The sequence below is a fragment of the Cygnus olor genome, chromosome 7 (assembly GCF_009769625.2).
Source record: "Cygnus olor isolate bCygOlo1 chromosome 7, bCygOlo1.pri.v2, whole genome shotgun sequence".
NCBI classification, from domain to species: Eukaryota; Metazoa; Chordata; class Aves; order Anseriformes; family Anatidae; genus Cygnus; species Cygnus olor.
In genome coordinates this window covers 7,091,872-7,112,249 of record NC_049175.1, presented here as the reverse complement: position 1 = coordinate 7,112,249, position 20,378 = coordinate 7,091,872, and the positions used below count along the sequence as shown (strand labels likewise).

At 39.0% G+C, this 20,378-nt stretch overlaps 1 protein-coding gene across 2 annotated transcripts in view; it reads left to right on the top strand.

Annotated features, from left to right (window-relative positions):
* The first annotated feature begins 7 nt into the window (after positions 1-7).
* The window catches only part of PARG (poly(ADP-ribose) glycohydrolase), a 63,931-nt gene continuing 43,560 nt past the window's right edge, over positions 8-20,378 (top strand). Inside the window, exons 1-7 of one of the 2 annotated variants that reach the window (XM_040564028.1) lie at positions 8-300; positions 2,483-2,549; positions 5,031-6,023; positions 9,336-9,519; positions 10,795-10,917; positions 11,364-11,447; positions 13,527-13,601. In XM_040564028.1, the coding sequence (XP_040419962.1) occupies positions 174-300; positions 2,483-2,549; positions 5,031-6,023; positions 9,336-9,519; positions 10,795-10,917; positions 11,364-11,447; positions 13,527-13,601 (1,653 nt within the window). In that variant the 5' untranslated portion in view covers positions 8-173. Of the gene's footprint in view, positions 301-2,482; positions 2,550-5,030; positions 6,024-9,332; positions 9,520-10,794; positions 10,918-11,363; positions 11,448-13,526; positions 13,602-20,378 lie in introns of both variants that reach the window. The other variant, XM_040564026.1, reaches the window with a different exon arrangement.

Below are 20,378 nucleotides of genomic sequence, written 5' to 3'. Positions count from 1 at the left end.
CGCCCCCCGCTCCTTGAGGCCAGCGGCCGGGCGGCGGCGGCGGCGGCGGCAGCAGGGCGAGCCCGGAGGATGCAGAGGGGCAGAGCGGCCGCCCTGTCGTCTCGCCCTCCCCGGGGGGCGGCTGGCGCCTGGCCCCGGCGGCCGCTGGCGGGCCGGAGGCGGCCCCGCCGAGGATGAGCGCGGGCTGCGGGCGGGACCCCCCCGGGAAGAGAGCGCGGCTCGGCCCCGGTCCCTGCCAGGAGGGGCCTGGGGGCAGCAGCTCCGCCGGCGGCAGCCCCGCCACCGCCGTGGGGAACAGAGGTGTGTGCCCCGGGGGGCCCGGCCTGCCCGGCAGCGAGCTCTGGGGGCGCCTGGGAGCGGGGGGCTGCGGCTTGAGGGTGCCGGGGGAGCGGCGGGCTGCGGTGCCTCCCGGCGGGGCGCTGGGGGTCCTGACGGGACGGACCCGCCTGTGGGGGCTGCTGGGGCTCGGCTCGTGGCAGGGCTCCGGCTGCCTTCCTCAGCTGCACGCCGCGCTGCCGGAGCGTGGCTCGGAGGGAAGGACTCCTGTCAGGAACGGGAAGGAACGCAGGCAAGGAAAAGAAATGAAGCTTGCAGCGTACCTGAGTTGGGTTAAAGCCTGGTAACAAGTACCTGGGAGGCTGCTCTGAGCGCATGGGAAGTTGAGGCTATACTTGTGCACTCTTACGGAGTGATAAATGAGAATCGTCTTTCAAAAATCCAGTTGTTTTCCTCTGATGGTTTCTGAGGAATGCTTTGTTAGTCTTATGGGAATCAACTGGGGAACCTCAGATAGAAATTCAGAGATTTCATTTTTTTAAAGCAAACTTAAGTCTTGATTGTTTGCACTGGGGGTAAGCATTTGTTGTCGTTTCATTGCCTCCTACATTTTTGCTCTCTGTAGGGCTTAAATGCTATGAACTTTTACACACAACAAGCCAAAGCCATTTTGTTCTGTTCTGCTGCTGCTATCATTTCTGTCTACTGCACTAAGTAATAAGCTTGCCGTTCTCCACACAAGTTTGTACCTCAAAAGTTAATCAGCTGCCTTTGGAGAGGTTTTATTCATCCCCTGTTTCAACATGGCTCTTCTGTTTTATCTGGCTGCTTTCTTTCCTCTCTGTGGCACAGGTATGCTTGTGCCTTTGATCTGAATTTGACCGGTGACCTTGTCTCACATGGTGACAGTTTTTGCACCATTGTTTGTTTCGGAACAGCTTAAAATTGCTTAAATAAATTTTGGAGATTTTGTCTTTGTGCTAGAAATTCTATGCTTTTGATAAAGATATTTGATAACCAGCTGTGGAAAAGCTTTCAAGGTCTTGACTGTTAGGGAAAGTGTTTGTAAAGCGAGGTCCTGAAGTTGCCTATGGCCTAAGTTACCTATGTTACACAACTTCCAGCAGTAAAAGGGTGCCTTTCCTTAGGGACCATTAATCAGTATAGCTAAATCTGTTGTACTGGTTTTTAAGTTCTGCAAATCTACTGTTGCAACAGGGGAACTAGTTTTGCTTGACGGCAGTGAGGAAACACCTTGTAAGTCAGAAATTGCAGGCAGATAACTTTACCTGGCAAATGGAAAGAAAGGGAACTGAAGCCAGTTGCCAAATGTTCAGAACTGAGTTTAAACAACAACAACAACAAAACAAAAAGAAACCCTGCTTATACTAATGAAAATTACTTTCCAGTTGTGAAATAACTGCTTTGAGTTTTTTTCTTCCTCCCAACCCTCCAGAGTCTCTGCATAATTATTTTATGGGATGTTCTTCTATTGAAAGTTTGTCTGAACTCCTCATGGAGGTGAGACAGGTCAAACGAATGTGATCGATGTGGTTGGTAGTGAAAGTGACAGAAACATCCCTCATGTTTTGTTGCTGTTTAGGGGAGTAAACATCAATAGGCTTTACCAACGGTTTATGGTTGGAGGGGAAAAAATAAGTCCTTTTTTCAGCAGTGGGCATTTGTAATATGCACAGTCTTTATATTAAGTCTCTCTCAGGATGCTGCATATAAATAAAGTTCTCAGCTGGATCTTTTAGGATGTGTACTCAATAGATTTTGCTGTTGTTGAAGTTTTGTACTGTCACTTCTTCATTCTGAAATCCCACATAAGTCTTTCAGGGCTTACTGTATTGGTGGCAATAATTAAAGGTGATAATAACAGCTGTAAAATTCAGGTTGCCATTTCTTTAAATCTAGAGATTCACTATGCAGTTTTAACCTTATTTAAAAAATGTGTTGGAGGGGAATAAAAACAACAAGCCTGGAGTTTTTAAAGCTATACCTGCTCATGATGTTACAGATGAAATACTGCATCGCATGTAGTTTTAGTAGTATTGGTGTCTGAATACTCCCTATGCTAGCAATAATAGACCTAATGGAGATGTTTTTATCTTCATCCAATACGAGTTATCTTATTCATATGTATTTGTGTTGCAATTTTATCATTTTTCTTGTAATAATGTAGTGGATTGTGGTTTTTCAGCTTGTAAACAACGGACAATTACCACTTGGCTGGAGAATAAAGGACCCAAGACGACTGAGTCTAAAAGGTAAAATGCACAACATACTTGTTCAAGAGCGGTGTTCTTTGAGTGGGTCTGTGGAGAGCTGAGTGCAGGTTGCCAGTACAGCTGACTACTGAAAAAAGCAATCCCATTTCTGCTGTGTTCCTTGCCATGCCTCCTGTCCTAATTATAACTGCCCAACAGAGTTTCACTACAAAAAGCTAATTAGACTCTACCGAAACAAACTGTTTTGCTGATTTAGCTTTCTGAACCACCTCACTGTTTTGGTTGCTCTCACAAAGGAATAGGTGAGAATGTGCAGCAGGCGAAGGCAGAGCGGGACTGCTGCTTTCAGTGGCAGCTGCCATTAGATCAAGTTAGCTCAAGTTACTAGGCTATGTCCTTAGGCAACAGCTCTGCTTTAACATAACTTAGTAATAGTTGGAGATTTGGGCTGTATTCATCTCTCAGTTCTGTTGTTAATTTACAGACAAAAGTCAGTTTTGGTTCATCTGGTTAGACTGTGTAACACCATGTAACTTAATATATTTTTTTTACCAGAAATTACAGGGTGTTCAGATGTGCATTCAAGTGAAAGATACTATATAAGTGATACTGCTGAATGGTACCAGCTAAAGTTTTGAGGATATTTTCCCATTAATGGAGTCTGTCAGGAGCAATGTTTGCAATATAACATTAAAATGAGATACCTAAGAATGTAACTATCTAATCCAGACAAATATCAGATACCACTTTTCCGTCATTAAAATTATAAATATGCAAGTTTATTTTCTGTTGGTGTTTGATAATCATTAGAGATCAAAATCTATTAGCAGTGCTAAAATGATCAAGAAAACCCAGGAAAACTTCTGAATATGGTTAATACAGAAGTATGGAGCGCTCGGTTACAGGCTCACAAAGACGTTGCAAAGATGTTAAAAGGATGCTTAAGGAGGAAGTGAATCTTTCTTCTTTCAGGTTCCCTTTAGAGTGTTGCTTTTAAATGCCCTTCCTCAGTCTCACTGACAGACTAAAGCCTAGTCAGTTTTAACCAGTTAAGCAGCCATGTAAACACTTAGCATTCTTCTCTATGGCTATTATTGGCATGATTTTAATTTATTCTATTTGAATTAGAACACTATTTTTCAGATTTTTACCTCATCTTAAGTTGCCAACATCTTTTGTCAATATCTTTAAACAGTCGTTTATTGAGGTGGTTGCAGTAACATAACGTTATTTTTCTTCATCAGAATTTTGGTGCAGGAACAAATGCATAGGTGGGGATAATGTAAATTGTAATATGAAAGCCTCTAAAATCCAACTAATTTTTCTATGGGATAAGTTCCATGTTATCATCTGTTATTCCAAGCACACTGTATTTCTGGTGCTGTGTGGTTTTTTTGTTTGTTTTTACTCCTCTTCTGCAGAGATAAGGGTGCGAATGCTTTCTTTTTGTCTAGTGTTCTTTTAGAAGAGGTTCTGTTCATTCGTGAAGCAAATGAATGCCTTTGGGAATCTATTACGATCTTCAGTTGCTGAGTTTAGGATTGTGTGATAATCGTGTATTTTCCTGTTAATTGTAGATGGGGAAACTGGGCAATAACCAAAGTTTAACATGCTTAGTTTGCATATGAAATGCTGTAACAATATGTTCAGGAGAAGGTGTTGTTCGGAATGGTATGTTGACCAAGACTAGCCAATTTTTTTTTTTAATATTCCTATGTCATCTTAATATTTCTCCTCATCAGTCAGCAGACACAAAGGTTAGCACGTAGAGGTGAAATGACTTGCCAGTGCCTTCCCGAGAAGTTTCAGTGGATCATGTGAAGTTCAGTGCATTTTCCCTTGAAATTGTTAGGACATATTTGTTTCCATTCTTTGTGTAAGACTTGGTGCAGGACAAATTAAGTTATTTTTCTCTTTAAAAATAATAGTTGATTTAATGTGTCTTTTATTGTCTTCTTTTCAGGTCTAAATATACCATACTATCACAGATCTTCAAAAATCAGAATAAAAAGCAGAGGTTGCTTGTAAGAATAAGGAAGGAATATGACATTGTTGAGACTGTGGGTTACTGTGTCCTGCTTTTCTAACAGATGAATTTGTAGTGCTGAGGGAATAGCTACAAAATTCAGTTCTTACTCTTGCTCTATTTAGCTGATTAAAAATAAGGTTGAGGATCATGACTTTGAACTTTTTATTTGGAGAAAATACTTAAAAACAAACAAACAAACAAACAAAAAAGACTTAATACTGATTTGATTTGAAAACAAGTATAATGAATGTCTGGAATAGATTACTAGGGTGAGCAACTGATTTATCATCCTTTAGATCCTTTAAATGGAAATAGGCTATTACATTCTTCATTTCAGTAAAACTTGTTGGGTCGTGATAGTGCTCACTTAGGGTGTAATAGGTGAAAGTCCATACTTCCTATTGTATGCTTATAACGACTCCCTTTAAAAAAAAACAACAGAAATTTCGTTTGGAGATAAGACATTAAATTCCTTTACTTCTCTTCCACAGCTTACAAAGCAAAATCAGTAACAATACTGAAGCAAATACCAAGATGACTTCCATTAAAAAAGAAAACTTCTGTGAGCACGATGTGAAAAAGCTAGAGAATGTTTGTCAGCAAAATTATCAAAAAATACCTGTGGAAGTTGGTGCAAAGCACGTAAATTTGCCTCAGACAGGCAGTGTGTATAACTGGGAGGCTGAGGACAAAGATCCAATCTTGGACAGAGAGACTGTGAAGGTCGGGCAGTCTGGAGACCTCTTTAAAAACGCCAACATCGATCAGATGCACAAAATTGGCAAGCAGGTTCAAAGAGGCTGTGAAGAAAGCGGTGATACTTGGACTCAGAGGAAGCTGTCATCGGGCCGGTCTTTGAAAATGGGAAATACAAAACTTTCTTCAAAAGACACTGAGATAGATGGACAAGTGGCTTCGTGCAATTCGCAGAAGCCGAAGAGTTGCAATTCTGTCGATGTGGTCTGTATAACGGGTGAGCAAGAAGAAGGGGATGTAGTTCCAGAAAGCCCACTTTCAGACGCTGGTTGTGATGCTTGCGTACCTGATCTGGGGGGTCCTGGTAAACTGAGCAAATGCCCAAGTAGTTCAGGGGATTCACCTGCTTTTGAGAAAGAAAGTGAGCCAGAGTCACCAATGGATGTAGACAATTCTAAAAATAGCTGTCATGGCTCAGAGGCTGATGAAGAAACAAGTCCGTTTCTTGACGAGCGAGAGGAGAATAGTATGTCCAAATCCATAAACAAGTCTTTTAGAATTCAGTATGGGGATGCTGAACTGGAGTCAAGGAAGTCACGATTTTCTGCCAAGGGTTGTGAAGGCTTTGAGGGAATAGATAACTCCCTCAAAGAGGACGATCTGCATACAAAATCACCTGGGATCTTTCCTGCTACATCATCAGAATGCAAAGGTGCAAAACCGAGTGTGAAGAAAGACTCCAAAATCACCTCTCACTTCATGAGGATACCTAAAATTGAGGAAAAAAGGTAGCATTCTGTCTGCCTCTTCATCTGTTTGATTCACACTTGAAAATCTCTTTTCTCTTGATAAACTTCAGAGGCTTGTGTAAAGGGCATTGCAAAATGTATGTTAAGACATAAAGACAGCTCTGCTGCCAGCTTGAAGTGATTTATTTTTAATGGGACTACTTTTTTTTTAAAGGATATGTTTGCCCAGTGCAATTTTTTTTAAAATCATTAGAGATTTGTTAAAACTGGGAATTAAAGATACTGTAGGAAGGCGATTTTCTTTATCGAAGAAGTGATTTAAGATCATGAGATTTGATGCTTGAAAACAGCTGGTGGTACAGGGTTGCTTTACAAAGCATAGTTCTAGCATTCGTTATTTCATTCAGAACATTTAGGGAAACTGACGTTTTATAGTTTTACTTTAGTTTTTCTCTCTGCTGTCAAACTACTGAATCAATTTTGTTGAAGCAGCAGTGCTACTGATGCTCTGATTGAGATGAACATGAAAAATTTCATTTTTGAAAGAAGTTGTAATGATGTGGTTGTTTTTTGTTCTTTATAATCTGGTGGAGAGGAGGACTAGTGAGTAGATATTACATCAATAGAAGCCTGAGCATGACCCAGGACTCTGTATGCTAGATGTTCCATAAGGACTAAAGGATAATCTCTGCCCTGAAGAGCTTAGGTTCAAGAGGGAGCTGAGAAGGTGAATAAACAGCAAAAGAGAAAGTGGAAATGAGGACAGTGTGTGTTGGTGCCAAAAGCAATTATCTCAGTAAACTGTCTCTAAAGTCCCAAGGTAGGGCAAGAAGGTAGCTTTGCACCTCTTTGTTGGGAGCTCCTTCCAGATGCGAGTAGCAGCAGAGCCCATTCTTTTCAAGGAATTGAGCCAGAGCGTGCTGGAGGGTAGCTACCTGTTGGGAGGAGCTTGTGTTTGATAAATCTTGAGAGATGAATAGGCTGGGGGTGGACTTGGAAAACAAAAAGCAGAAGTTTTTAGAAAGTTGGATGGAAAACTTTGGAAAAGTATGGAAAAGGTGGTCATAAAGTTTAAAGCGGGGGGGAAATTAGTGAATATTATTTTCACTCAATTGAGTAGTGGCTGTTGTAACAAAGCAGCAGAGGTTGAAAGAGGCAGGCCTGCAGTTGTCTGTGCAGGCACCTAGTGTGTTGCCATAATTGCACGTTTGAGAAGGGAAACTGACGGAGTTTTTGCTGTGTGGGTAGATGGAAATCCTAACAGTGCTTTCCAGAGTAATTACTGGGTAGAGGATGAGGCTGTGGAGATGTTCTGGGTCTAATCAAGATGTGAAGGTTATAAAACCCAGTGCCTTGCAGAACCTTGCAAAGTAGTGGTATGGTCTGTGGTGCTTAGCGGGCAATTAGAAAATACTAAAGCTTTCCTCCAAAGATGAGTCCTCGTTAGACAAGGTCTACAGCTGAGATCTTAACTTGGGGAGGAAGAAACAGAAGTGTATGGGACAGATATCAGTAGCGGGTAACGCTGTGCCAGAGTTGCTGTTTGGCTGTCAGATACGCACAGCAGGCCTGTACCAAGCATCACACCGATGTGGCTGGGCCGTTTGCAAGTGATCGGCTAGGTCGGGGCACTGTCTGCGCCTGAAGGTGCTGGCATATGCAGAGACACAGCGAACAGGTTGGACAACATCTTTATCCAAGGGTGGAGCAAGTTTGCTAAGGGGAATTTAGGGGGTGTAAACAGGACCTCAAAGTATAGGCTTTTATCTTGTTTTGCATTTTGCTCTGAGAACTTTATCTTTTGCATGAGGAACATGTGGTTTCACATCAGATATACAACTAAGGCAAAGTCAGATCTCTAGGAATGGTCACAGCTGCAGTGAAGAGGCTCTTAGCTGGTCCAGCCAAACTGTGTGGTTGCTGTCCAGGAGGGAGAAGAGTAGGAAGGTCCACTGAGAACAGCGTAGGGGCGGTGTTGAGAGCTGGGCAGACGTGCAGTTAGCACGGTCGGTGCGACATGCTGAGTGCTGCTGTATGTTGTGCGATGGTGGTGTTTGTGCAGGGGGAAGGGAACCAAGTTTGTAATGGATTGTCGTTTCTCTTCTTGTTAATTTCCAAGTAATATTTGTCTCCTGTGTCAGTTTACAAGGCTGCTAAACTTGGCATGCATTTGAGAAAGGTACGTTCAAACACAACAGTAATCTAAAAGCAGCCTTCTCCAGAAATAAGGTGTAAGTTAAGAGGGTTTCCCTGTAGTTATATTTTCTGATATCACAGCAAAACATGAGGAAGAAAGAGAGGATTTTTTTAAGCAAAATTGTGTGGATTATATGCTTAGCTCCACAAACTTTTTTTTCGTGTTTGAATCTTCTTTAAAGGAAAATGAATGCACCCATTGCATGTGTTCCATGCTATTTGAGCAGAATTGGTAAAGGTTTCAGTTTTGTCTTTAAAAAAATAAAAATAAAATAAAAACAACAACAAACCAAAAAGAAACACCAACAGAAGAAACTGGCATATTTTCTCTTATGGTATAAGATTTTTGATGCATTTCACAGCTTTTCAAGAGCATTACTGCATCAAATGCTCAATCAATATGATTATATTGATAAACTTACTTGTATCCAAGTTCTATTTCTATCATAGACCTCCTTTTAGTTCTGTTATTGGGGGAAAAAAGTCTGCTTCTTTTTCTATGCCTGTGTGTAACATGAGTCTCTTTTTTGTTGGTACAGAGTTGGTTTGTTGGGCATTTGCATGTTTTGTATGGGTTTTCAGCAGGTTCAGATTTTCTTCAGCAAAATATCTTGGATCTGTGGAAATATCTATGATTGTTGAAGATGTTTTGTTCACCTGTGTTAGGTTACTTTTAAACACTTATTGCAAGTATAGTTGGCATGAAAAACACAACCCTGGTGAGAAAAGGTGATTGAGTAGGTACTAGTTTAAAGAGGGAGTATGCGCATCTGTATTCTAGAGAAGAGTGTGTAGAAGAGATCCTGGCAAATGCTGATCTATCTTCTGTGCCTGGTGAGATCTCTGCTAAGGAATAAGATAATGATTGAGCACGTGGATAAACAGAGCCTGCTGGGAAAGAGCATGGCTCTTTAGAGGAAAAATCTGCCTTGCTAACCTACTGCAGTTCAGGGAAGGTGTGTGTAGAGAAAAGTGTTTTGGTGGGCACCGTGTACGTGGATGTGTCAGGGAGGAGGCTGTTAGCGGTAGGAGTTTTCCCAAGACTAGTGTTTGTCCTGGGGTCACAGCAAAGGCTAGCAAATAAACTGACTTGTTTATAAATGTAAGGCTGAAGTGGAAATAAAATGTTTCAATGTATTTCTATTTTAACAGCAGGAAAGAAAAGTGTGAATTCAAACCCCAGAGGCCAGGAAGGAAGATACCTAAATATATGCCACCTCCTCTTCCAACTAATAAGAAGTGGTTTGGGACACCAATTGAAGAGATGAGAAGAATGCCCATGTGCGGGGCCCGTCTTCCTCACCTGAGACCCTCAGCCAATCATACAGTAACCATCAGAGTAAGATACTTCTGTGCTGAAATCAAATTTCATAAAGAATTGTTCAATAACGTGAAATGCCATACGTTAGTCTCACAGTATTAGCAGGTTGTGGGAATCTTTCTTTGCCATTCCTTGTGGGCAGACTGGGACAACTGACTTTCCTGAAAATTGACTTTTTGATGCATAAATTTAGGGTATTGGGACTCTGAAGAAATGTAATTTGGGCTTTACTGCCTCTAGACTGTTAGGGACAAATATTTGTCTTTTGCATAGGTGCATGTGTACTTCCTTGTCTGATTTGAGAACTGTGGGAGTTTAAATATATCTGCAAGTAAAATTTATACTTCAACGCTTTTATGTTATATTTTAATTTTAATACAATTCTGGTTTTGGTTCGGGATATATAAAAGGTTCGAAGTGTTCAAGATATGGAGAGAGAGGAAGAAAAGACAAATTACTAGCAATTTTATCACTGTATTTTAGGCCAGATCTGATGTATATGTCTTACTCCTTTGGAGTAATATGCAAATTATTTTATTAATAAAATTTGACAAGTAACCTGTAAGGTTATGGGTGAATCCTAAACAAAAGAAGAGCACATTAGGTTTAAATGCAAATAACAAGAAAATCAGTGCTGCCAGAAAGCTGTACAGCAGGTTAGATCTTTAACATCCCATCACTTATTTTTTTACATTTCTGATGCTATGTGGAATAAACGTGAAATATTACTACATCTGTAATGATTTATCGTTCTTTTCAATGTCAGATTAAAGAATGTGATTTCTATATATAGCAATGGTTACATTTGGAACTCTATTTTAAGTATTTGGGAAATATTTGCATGAAACTATATAGGTGCTTCTTAAATTTATAAATGAGGAAGTCTTCAGCTGATAATTAGGACATAAAAATAATTTCATGTATAACCTTTATTTCACTATGCATCAAGAGGTCAAGTGATACTCTTTTCACCAAGTTTAAGACTTGAGGGGAACTTCAAGATTCTGTAGTTTTTAGCTCTAGTCTGAAAGGAGATACTGAATTTTTCCCACTCATTTCTCACTGCATGTTCACCTTTGGCTTTGAGCTGTGTCTGATGTTACTGTGGATTTAACAGAGCGAAAGATGGATTTTTCTAACCAAATAGCTTGTTGTAACTTTCTCTATTCCAAAAGAGGTAGTTGTAGATGAGCTTTTTCTTAACTAAATTTCTGATCTTTATTTTTTCCATTTAAAAAAAATTTGAAAGTAGAGCCTGAGTTATTTTTTTTTCTTCCTCCTTCTGTGTTTTAGGTAGATCTTCTGAGGGAAGGAGAGGTACCTAAACCTTTCCCAACTCACTACAAAGATTTGTGGGACAACAAACATGTTAAAATGCCGTGCTCAGAACAAAATTTATACCCTGTAGAGGATGAGGTAAGACAAAACAGTTACAGGAGTGCAATAAAATAAAACTGACTTACATATAGATACGTTTTCGGTGTACTATATTTTTACACATGCTTGGTTGTCAAGCTGGGTACGGAAACTGGAGGATCTAGTAGATGAACATCTGGTCTGAAAAAGCTAAATTCTGGGTTGTGATGTTTCAAACAAAGGGGAAGCCTTTTTTTCTTTTATTTGTTTTACTTAACCCTTTTATGTGATGGCATATATGTTTGCGTTTTTTTTTGGGATGCCAACAAATACGAATGAAAGTGATACAAAAGTACTTTACAGATGCTCAAAATATTTTGTTTATTTTTAAAGAAATTCACAAAGTAACCCTTAATTAACTTCCTTGCCACAAAATTTTATTATTAAATATATAATTCTGTTTTGAATAACTTCATCTGACTTTATTTTGGGCTTTTGTTTTAAAGAATGGAGATAGAACTGCTGGAAGTCGATGGGAACTAATCCAAACTGCCTTACTTAACAAATTTACATGCTCCCACGATTTGAAGGTAAGTTTGTCAGTTTGAAATCAGGTCTATATGCATAAACGTATAGAAGTACTTTAAATCTTTCTGTGTACTGTTGTCAGTAAGTCTGGCTCAGTCCTATATATTTGCTATTAAAAATAAATTAGTAAACAATCTCTGCTGTTCAAGGGATTTCCTAATAAATTCTACAAAGTCAAAGGTGGAAGCTGGGAAACATTTTGATTCTCTCCCTGTGATCACCTCTGGTATCTTAGATTTCTTAAATAACAGCTTTGCTGTACTGCTGCTCTAAATATAATAGCTGCTGAACAGCATTATCGAGGTCATGTGTTTAATTCTCTTAAGGTGTGTGGTGTTAGCTTTTTGTTTGCTTCTTTTTTAAACTCAACTAATTATAAAAAGATTATCACACTGTTTTTGGAACTTCAGTGTGTAATCTGTTTCCTTCCCAATTAGGAGACTCTGGTTAATTAAAAGAATTAAACTGAAGGTTTAAAAATAGTACTCTTAGTTGTTTAGAATCTATTGTCTTCCTCTACCTGCTTTCACATCTTCTGATATAGTTCTATTTTGAAGAGCTCTGCAGGTTATTTGATGCTTGAAAAACAACTGCTCAGAGTGCTAGGCAGTACACACATTGAATAAATAATTGCCACCAGTAATTTTATTTAGAAATTATTCAGCAGTCAGTTACAGAGAAATTACTTTATTGTGGAAGCTACAAAGGCCTTCATGGAAAAAACATCTTTTGTAAATGGCAAGGACGTCATGAAAACTGGGTTGTGATGAAGCTGCTCTCAGTTCCTATTAGATTCTCTGTTGGCTTGTCACTTCTTAGATCATGAGACGGAGCATTTAAATATCCCTGTTAGCTCTGCAGTTCCCTATGCAGATGCAGAAAGAATTCTAAATTTTCATCTGTCTAATGAACTGTTAAAATGCCCCTTGCTGAAATCTTTATACTGACATCTGCTGTCAATATTAGATGCTCATACTTGACTCTTAAATCTTGGTATTTTGCTGTATCGCATTTAATCAGGGAAAAAAGACTTTTATTACTCTGTTAGAGAGGCAATTCTGTCTGAGAGTTTCTATGGCTTGCTTGATGTGTTTTCTTGTTACCATGCTGCTTAGAACAAAGTACTGTATATGCAATATGCTTGCACACAATGTCTAGGAAAAAAGTTCAGATTCTTAAGTGTTCCCACTGAATTTCTCAGCTCTTGTTAAAACAAATTCTACTCCATAAATCTGTACAAAGCTGTCCAGTGGTAACTACTACTTTGTTGATAAATATAGCATGCAGGCTTCTTCTATAGCCAGGAAGGTAGGGTGATGCACAGAAAAGTGAGTTTGAAAAATAACTGTTCACAACAGTATACTCGATTCAAGTTGCTGAAAAAATCTTCAAGTTTTGGAGACTAATGCTCTGTTGATAAATCTTACTGTTCTTGTTGGCTCTTCCATCAGGACTTAATGAATTTTAATGTGTAGCAGCTTAGAATTGCTATTAGTGTTTTGGTTTTTTTTTTTTTGCTAAAAATAACGTAATTCAGATTATACCTGAAAGGCAAAGAAGACTATAGAAAAGCTGCAGATACACTTTGAGTGAATAACTACTGTCCCCCAGCAACTTGTGAAATTTACTTTTGTTAGTTTTGTTTTTATTTGATGTTTTTTCCTGAGAGCTTTTTTAAGCTGGTTCTTGTGAAGGGTCTAGTTGATTTTGTTATGGTTCTGATTCTTTAGTCTGCTGAACTGGTAAAAGTTCTGCTAGACTGCTGAGGGATGCTTTTTCTACCTCTATAAAGAAAGCAAGTTCTGGGCAGGGTGGAGTATTTATATTGTGTGTTGTAGGCATATGCAAATATACCACGGAGCACTACTGACTCTAGCTTGCTCAATGCTGGACCTAAAATACGGGGTTTGGTATCATTCAGAGCTGCACAATATTAATACAGTTGCATGGATTTAGGTAGGCTCTTTGACAGGTGGTATCCACTAGATGGTACTATTTCTTCAAAAAGGAAATTAATAAAATTATTTTTCTTTTGTTAACTGAATGTCTCACTGCTTTATTTTGTTGTGCTCTTTCCATAGGAGGCTATACTGAGATACAACGTTGCTTATGCCAAGAAATGGGACTTCACAGCTCTTACTGACTTCTGTGACAAGGTAAACCATGTTGATTGAAAATAGGAAGAAAGGCAAAATGTAAATGACTTGTCTTCATGTCATAGTACTTTTGGCTTCCTTTCCCTTTTCAAGAGTAAAGGTATTGCGGTCATTTAAGTGGATAGTTACTTGCCTGATAACTTCAGTTAAAATAATAATTAGACTTTATGAACTGGATTCATTTTAAATCATAAGCAGCTGATTTGGGTGCGTTGGTAACAGCTAAGGTTACTGAAGGTAAGGTGAGCAATGCCTTTTTTGTTTATGGAAACCGTATTTATTAATCAGTTGTATTGACTTTTCCAGTGTGATGGTTTCTTGTTTTAAAAAATGTTGCTTTGTACTTTCTTAAACAACTTTAATGCTGCATTACAGTGATGTTTGTATAGACTGTGCTTTGGTGGTCTAGCACTAAAATTTGGCTGTATGCTGGGATGATTAGTTTAAACTGTGAAGACTCTTGAAAGATTGCAGTGGTTTGTATGATTTTGTATTAGCTTCTCAGAAAAGAATGGAATAGAAAAATGAGTAGTAGGTGGCAAATGCACGTTGGGCTACTTTTAGTATATGTCCTGACTGATGATCAGAAACTAGGCTAGTTAATACAGTACAGGAGATGAAATGAGATGTAATAGAAAGCATATTATATTTTTCCAGCTCAGAAGTTGTGTACCTGTGCTTGTTTTTTGGGTAAGGGGTTGCTAAGTAGCATTTAGGTTCAGTGGAAACTAAATTTGATTTGAAGTGAATTTGTTAATTACATATGTTTAAAACAGATGTCTGCTCTATTCATGTGATTAGAGGACTGTGCTTTCTGTTGCCTCTTTCTGTTGCTGATAGGGACTGCTATTTTACAGGAGTTTTGTTTCGCATGCAATGCAATGTTATTGCTGACAGAAGGTAGCTACAGAAATGCTGGTGGTATCTCATGTTTGCTGGCTATGAGAGCTACTGTGTTGGCCCGTCTTGCCAGTTTAGTGCTCCCTCTGTGTTTTTCAGACTGTCGTTATGGAGATTGTAGACATTTGGCCTCTCTTGCTCCTGTTGCCTCTTGTACTACTCCAAGTTAACTTGGCTTGTTCAGTTGGCCTTTAACTATTCGTGTTTGTGTTATCAAAGAATACATATTTAAATTACTACAAAATGTTTTTAAAGCATGTCATTTTGTTTAAAATGATATATTTAAAAATATTCTCAGGAATGGTCAGATTTGCACCATATCGCTACGAATGCATCTGAGCTTGTCTTGATGGTTTTGTGTCATGTATCTGGGAGTTCAGAAACAGGGGTGATTAGATTCAGAGGTCATCAGGCAGGGAGAGCAAGTTAAATCAGCTGTCTCCAGAGAAGAGAGGAGCAATAGGGAAATAAACTATCTATTGGGCATCAAATCTTTCACCAAGAGTGAAAAGGCAATTTCTGTCACCTGGGAATGGTGATTTACTTCTGAGGCTCCCCGATGAAGGGAGGAAAACAGTTTAAAAATATGAATTTTAGACTAACTTGAAGAGCATGCAGCACTACATTAAATGAGTAACAGTGAAGCACTATAGAATAGTGGCCCCTTATCTATAGGAGCAAAATCATAGCCTGGCTTTGTTTGTTGAATATATTGAGTTTAGTGAAGGGGATGCGTGGAGGGGAAACATGCAGAAAGATGCTTAAAATCTCTGTTATTAAGAGATGTGTGAACTCTTCAAGCTTTGTAAATCAATAAGGCATCTGCTTTCAAAGCATTTACAGTCTGCTTATCTGAGCAGCTTTTCAGTGAGAAGGTGAGATCCTCTCTGGAAATGCCCTGAATACACTAGCTGTAGTGGAGTGTGCCTTTTGGAGTTCTTGTATTTGGGAGCTAATGATTAAGGGCTTACCATTGGCTCGTGTGTTTTCTTTTTTTTTATCCCATGGTTTTGAGGGAAGAGGGAAAGCATTTCAGGTGATGTTTGCTCACCAGAAGTTGAATGGTTTGCTTGAAAAGAAAGCTGGCTCAAGTAATCAGGCAAAGGGTGGAGCAGCCCAATAGAGAGTTGAGGGAAATAGTCGCAAATATGTATTAAAAGAAAGAGATAAGATGGTCTATGAGCCTCAAACATTTGTATTCCTGGGCACTGTCAACTCCTAATACATTCTTGACCAAGAATTGTGTCACCTGATTTAGAAGGGAACTGGGTCCACAAATCTAATGGTGTGTATTTCGGTGCCTCGTTTGGGCCATTATGTTGAGATAGCACTTTAATGGGCCTGTGTTTGGGGAATTATAAAGCCACATTTGATACTATTTATTCCAGTTCTGGGCACAGCTCACCTCATCTATTAATCTGTTAAAGTTTTCCTATCAGTGGCTTTTTCTTACTTTGTGTTTCATATTTTAAGTAGTTTCCTTCCAAGTTACACAGACAAAATAGGCAATCTTCTAAAAACCTACCTGTGAGATTCAAATCAATTTTGGTCTAATAATAGTAATTACCAGTTTCTTGGACTTCTTTTTCTGTAAGATGAAATACTTTGAACTTTTTCAACTAATGGGAAATAAATACTGTGTGTGTGACCCAGGTTTTCTGCTGTGTAGGTGTGGGTCACGTTTTTTTCCACTGTCTAGTACTAAAATGCATGTTCAGTACCAAAAAACAAATTGACATGAGTAGAGCAAGGTCTAGAAAGAAGGGCTCTTCCCTGTAAGACTGATGGTGTTTGAGCGGTCAGCTCACAATTTTTGTTGTCCTGTGCTATATAGAGGCACTTAATTTTGAATCTGTCATATTGAATTAGTAAAAGAGTGATTTAATCTCCTGAAGTGGACTTTTCTGTCTTGCTGAAGTTTTTTTGAATGGTCAGACTTGTTGGGTGGCTTGGTGGAAGCTTCCAGGAAAGCCTGGTGGTTTCATGCAGACTGTATTGTTTCAATTGGTTCCTGTGCCATCGCTTGCTCTATAGGGCTGACCACACCACCTATGGTTCTTGGATGGCAGCAAGAGTTCAGTAGTGCATTGAAGCTGATGGAGAAATGTATATGCAATAAAACAAGTGCCCCTCTCCCTCACCGTCTTGCAGTGCAGTTCCTGGCATCCAGAGGTAACCCCAGCATGTGGTGTAGAGCTGAGCATCTTTGTCTTTTTCTAACACTTACTTTGCAAGGTGGGCCACTTATGGCTCTGGACAGTATGCTAATGGAAGTCTTCCAAAGGTAGCTCATTTTTTAGACCTGGAACTCAAACACAAGAGGAAGGGTATTTTCCTCCTCTTACGATTCTCTACCATACTTGGTCTTCTGTGTAGCTGGTAGGATCAGGAGTCTGTAGAACAAAATGTAATACAATGAATTCATTCAGTGGAGACAAGTTTCACAAGCCAATTCAACTTTGTCACATAAAGCCAATAAGTTAATTGCTTTGAAATACCCAAGCAGCACCGGGCTAAAGCTTTCTTTTATTTAATAATACTGTTTTACAGAAAGAAGTGTTATTTGGGAGGAAAAAAAAAGTCAGGTATCAGCACAGTAGTGGTTACTTTTTCTTTTGATGTGTTTCTGGCTGGATATGTTTATGAAGTTCATTGTCCTTTCTCGCCAAGCTTTATCCCAAAGGTTTGTGTATATTTACAGTCTTGGGGCATAAATGGAAAACTAGGCATTTTAACCTTGTAGGCATAAACTTATCTACAACAGTGAGACTGGATTTTGTGACATCTTTTGCTTCTTTGTGCTTCAAATTTTGGGTTTAAAATGTAATAGAAGTCTTTCTGAATTCTTCTCCGCACAAAAAACAAACAAACAAACAAAAATAATGAAACATGCATACATACCCTGACAAATAGAGGTGGACCAGTCCTACAAAGATTTGTCAGAAGAGGGAGCCCTCATGCTATTTTCAAAAAACTTCTGTGCCAGTTAATGTTTGAATGCAGAATTCATATTTGTACAGTGAAGTAAATTTGGGGGCTTGGTGGTGTTTTTTTATTGTTGTTTCTTTTAAAAAGTTCATAGTACCCATCAGTAATGTGCATCAAGCTCTCGGTGGCTTATTTGCTTCAGACATCTGACAGTTTTGTTGTCCTCTATGGAATTTCCGCACAGTCATATTGATTTGTTCTTCCATCTGTTTGTTAATATTGGCAAACAGGCTTAGGATTTATTCAAGTTATTACTTACTGGGTGAGAATTATTAGTGCTAACATTTTTCATCTTACTTGCAAAATTCTTGTCATTTGAAAGTCATCCTTGCATTATTTTCCCAGAAATTAACTAGAAACCAGAGAAGAAAGTATGAACAGCAAGCAGAAAAGGGAACGTGAGGAAAGCTGCTGTGGATGCAGCTGTCTTGAGACCCACACCAATGTGTGTGTGGATGAGCTTTGTTTACATGAATGGTGATAGCACGTAATAAATTGACAATCTTGTAATCTACACTGCTATGTACTATAGTAGGTTATTTTTTTGTTTGTTTTTGTTGTTGTTTTCCCTTGTAGATCGGCCCTTCCGCTTGTAGGCAAGTCCAAACTCTTTTGTTCTTTCCAGAGTGCAGGAAATAAAAAGTCATCGTTCAGGACTTAAGCCTTATACTAATCTCTAGCAGTAGCAACTTTATTTAAAGGGAAAAAGAGAGAGTCTATCATTTAAGATGATCACGTGGCCTGCTGCTTTAGTTAGGGCTTGCTTGTTCTGGACATTCTTTGTTATTGCATTGTTCTAAAGTCTCTTAGTGCAAAAGCATAATTCTTACTAAGGCTGTTTCATGAGTTCTTCCTCTTATGGCTTACGTTTGTTCTGTTCTTTCAGGAACAGGGGAGTGTTTTTAAACCTGAAAGTTACATGACTTTGTATACATAGTGCCTAAATTCCTTAGTAGGTGATCTTTTTTTTTAAAAAAAAAAATCCATTTTAGTTTTGTAGTGTACAAGAACTTAAGTCCGCAGCACTTATGTTGTAAAGCTTCAGGAACTTAATGACATAGAACCACTGTCATCATTAAAATCTGAACTGGTCTTAGATGAACCCGTCTGTGAACAGCCTCATGTTTTGTTTTTGTCCTTTGCACTAGAACTGCATGAAATTGAATTATTGGGTCCCATCTGAAACTTGGGAGATTTAGCAGCAATACTTAATAACAAATCTACTGGAAAAATATGCAGGAAAGGTACTTAAAGTTTCGAAAAGGAACTCTTCAGGCAACGAAGCAACAATGGGAGCTTTGATTGTCCACGTTGTTTAGTTTCAGACTTCTAAAGTCCTTTGAAACCTGGAGGATAACTATGGCACTTGCATCTTATTTGTAGTGTCAGAAAACAAAGGAATATGCTTTATAATTTTACCTTGCGTGTTATCTAAGTTATAGGCTCTTCTCATTTGAGTTCTGTGAGTTATCTGAAAAAACGTGTCATACTGTCTCTTACAGATGTTCACCTTGTATCTGTAACTATTTTTTTTTGTCTGGACTCCTTGAGCTTGATCCTATCAGTGGAAAGCTTGTGGCTGGGAAACGGAGACGATATAATGAGAGGAGTCAGGAATGAATTATAGATACGTAATAGCTTCCATATGAGGAACATTGAAATAGTCTAGGACTCTTATTTTTCATCTTAGGTGAGAGGGAGGTGAGGAATGGATACGACAGTGGTGTCCTAAAGGAATATAACATAGTCGAGAAGAAAGGACCATTTATTCCTCTACTACAACAGTTAAGGGACACTGTGCGAATATTCCTAGCAGGTGTGGATTTCAAAAATGGACAAAAGGAATTACCTGCTTAGATACTGCATAAAAGGCTGTGGAACTCCTTGTCTCAGGGGAAGTTGAAGATGCTAAGGGTTTACATCAGGTTTTGAAAGGATTTGCGCAGATCCCTGGTACAGAGATCCTGTTAGCGTATACACAGATACTGTAGTGGTCTCTGGGCATTTTTTAAACACTGATTACTACAAGTAATGGTGGTGTGCTGAGGGAGTGCTGCTGATTGCTTGCTGTTAGACTTTGCTAGGCATCTTTTCTTCATCTCTGTCAGACAGGTTTGGGGATATGATGGACATTTGTCCATTTTTACATTCTTCTCACTTTGGGTTGAGGATGAGAGGCAGAAGTGGCCTTGGCATTCAGCCTGCATTGTGGTGTAACACCAATATGAGATGTTGCTGACAGAAAGACATGGGAATCTATATGCTACTTGCTTTTAAAAGGACAAAATAGTTATGTTGACACTTTAAGTGAGCATCACTTGAAGGTGCTCATGCCTTTTAAAATTAGTTTTTTCAGGTGTGCTGCAGAACTTTAAACCCCTTGTGCCTACTTGATTCAAGTAGGAAGACTTGAATGGAATACACTATCATTATCTCTACAAAGAAGCTCTCTTTCTCCACTACATAAAACTCAGTTTTCAGTGGCTGGGTTTGGGTTTTGATGTACAAAAAGCATGTGTATGTTTGCAGTGAAAATTTATGGACATTTTGTGGTCTTTTTGTCTTCTGGGAAAGCTGTTTGAAGCCAATCAATCTGTGTAATGACAAGGATCTACATATTTGATTCCCACATAAGCAACGACTTGCTGGTTTAAACCTTAAAACTGGCTATTAGAGGTTGTGGGTTTTGTTTTGTTTTTCCCTTATGGCACAGTCTCAGCTGATCCTAAAATCTGGTGCAAAGCTATGTAGGAGGAAAACAAGGTCAGTTGTCGCATTGAAGCAATGGATTGTAATTTTTCTTTATCCTTTGTGCTTTTACGTTATTATAGGATATGGGCTATTAAAAAGCATTGTCTTAAAACTACAACTGTAATTAATTTTGAACCA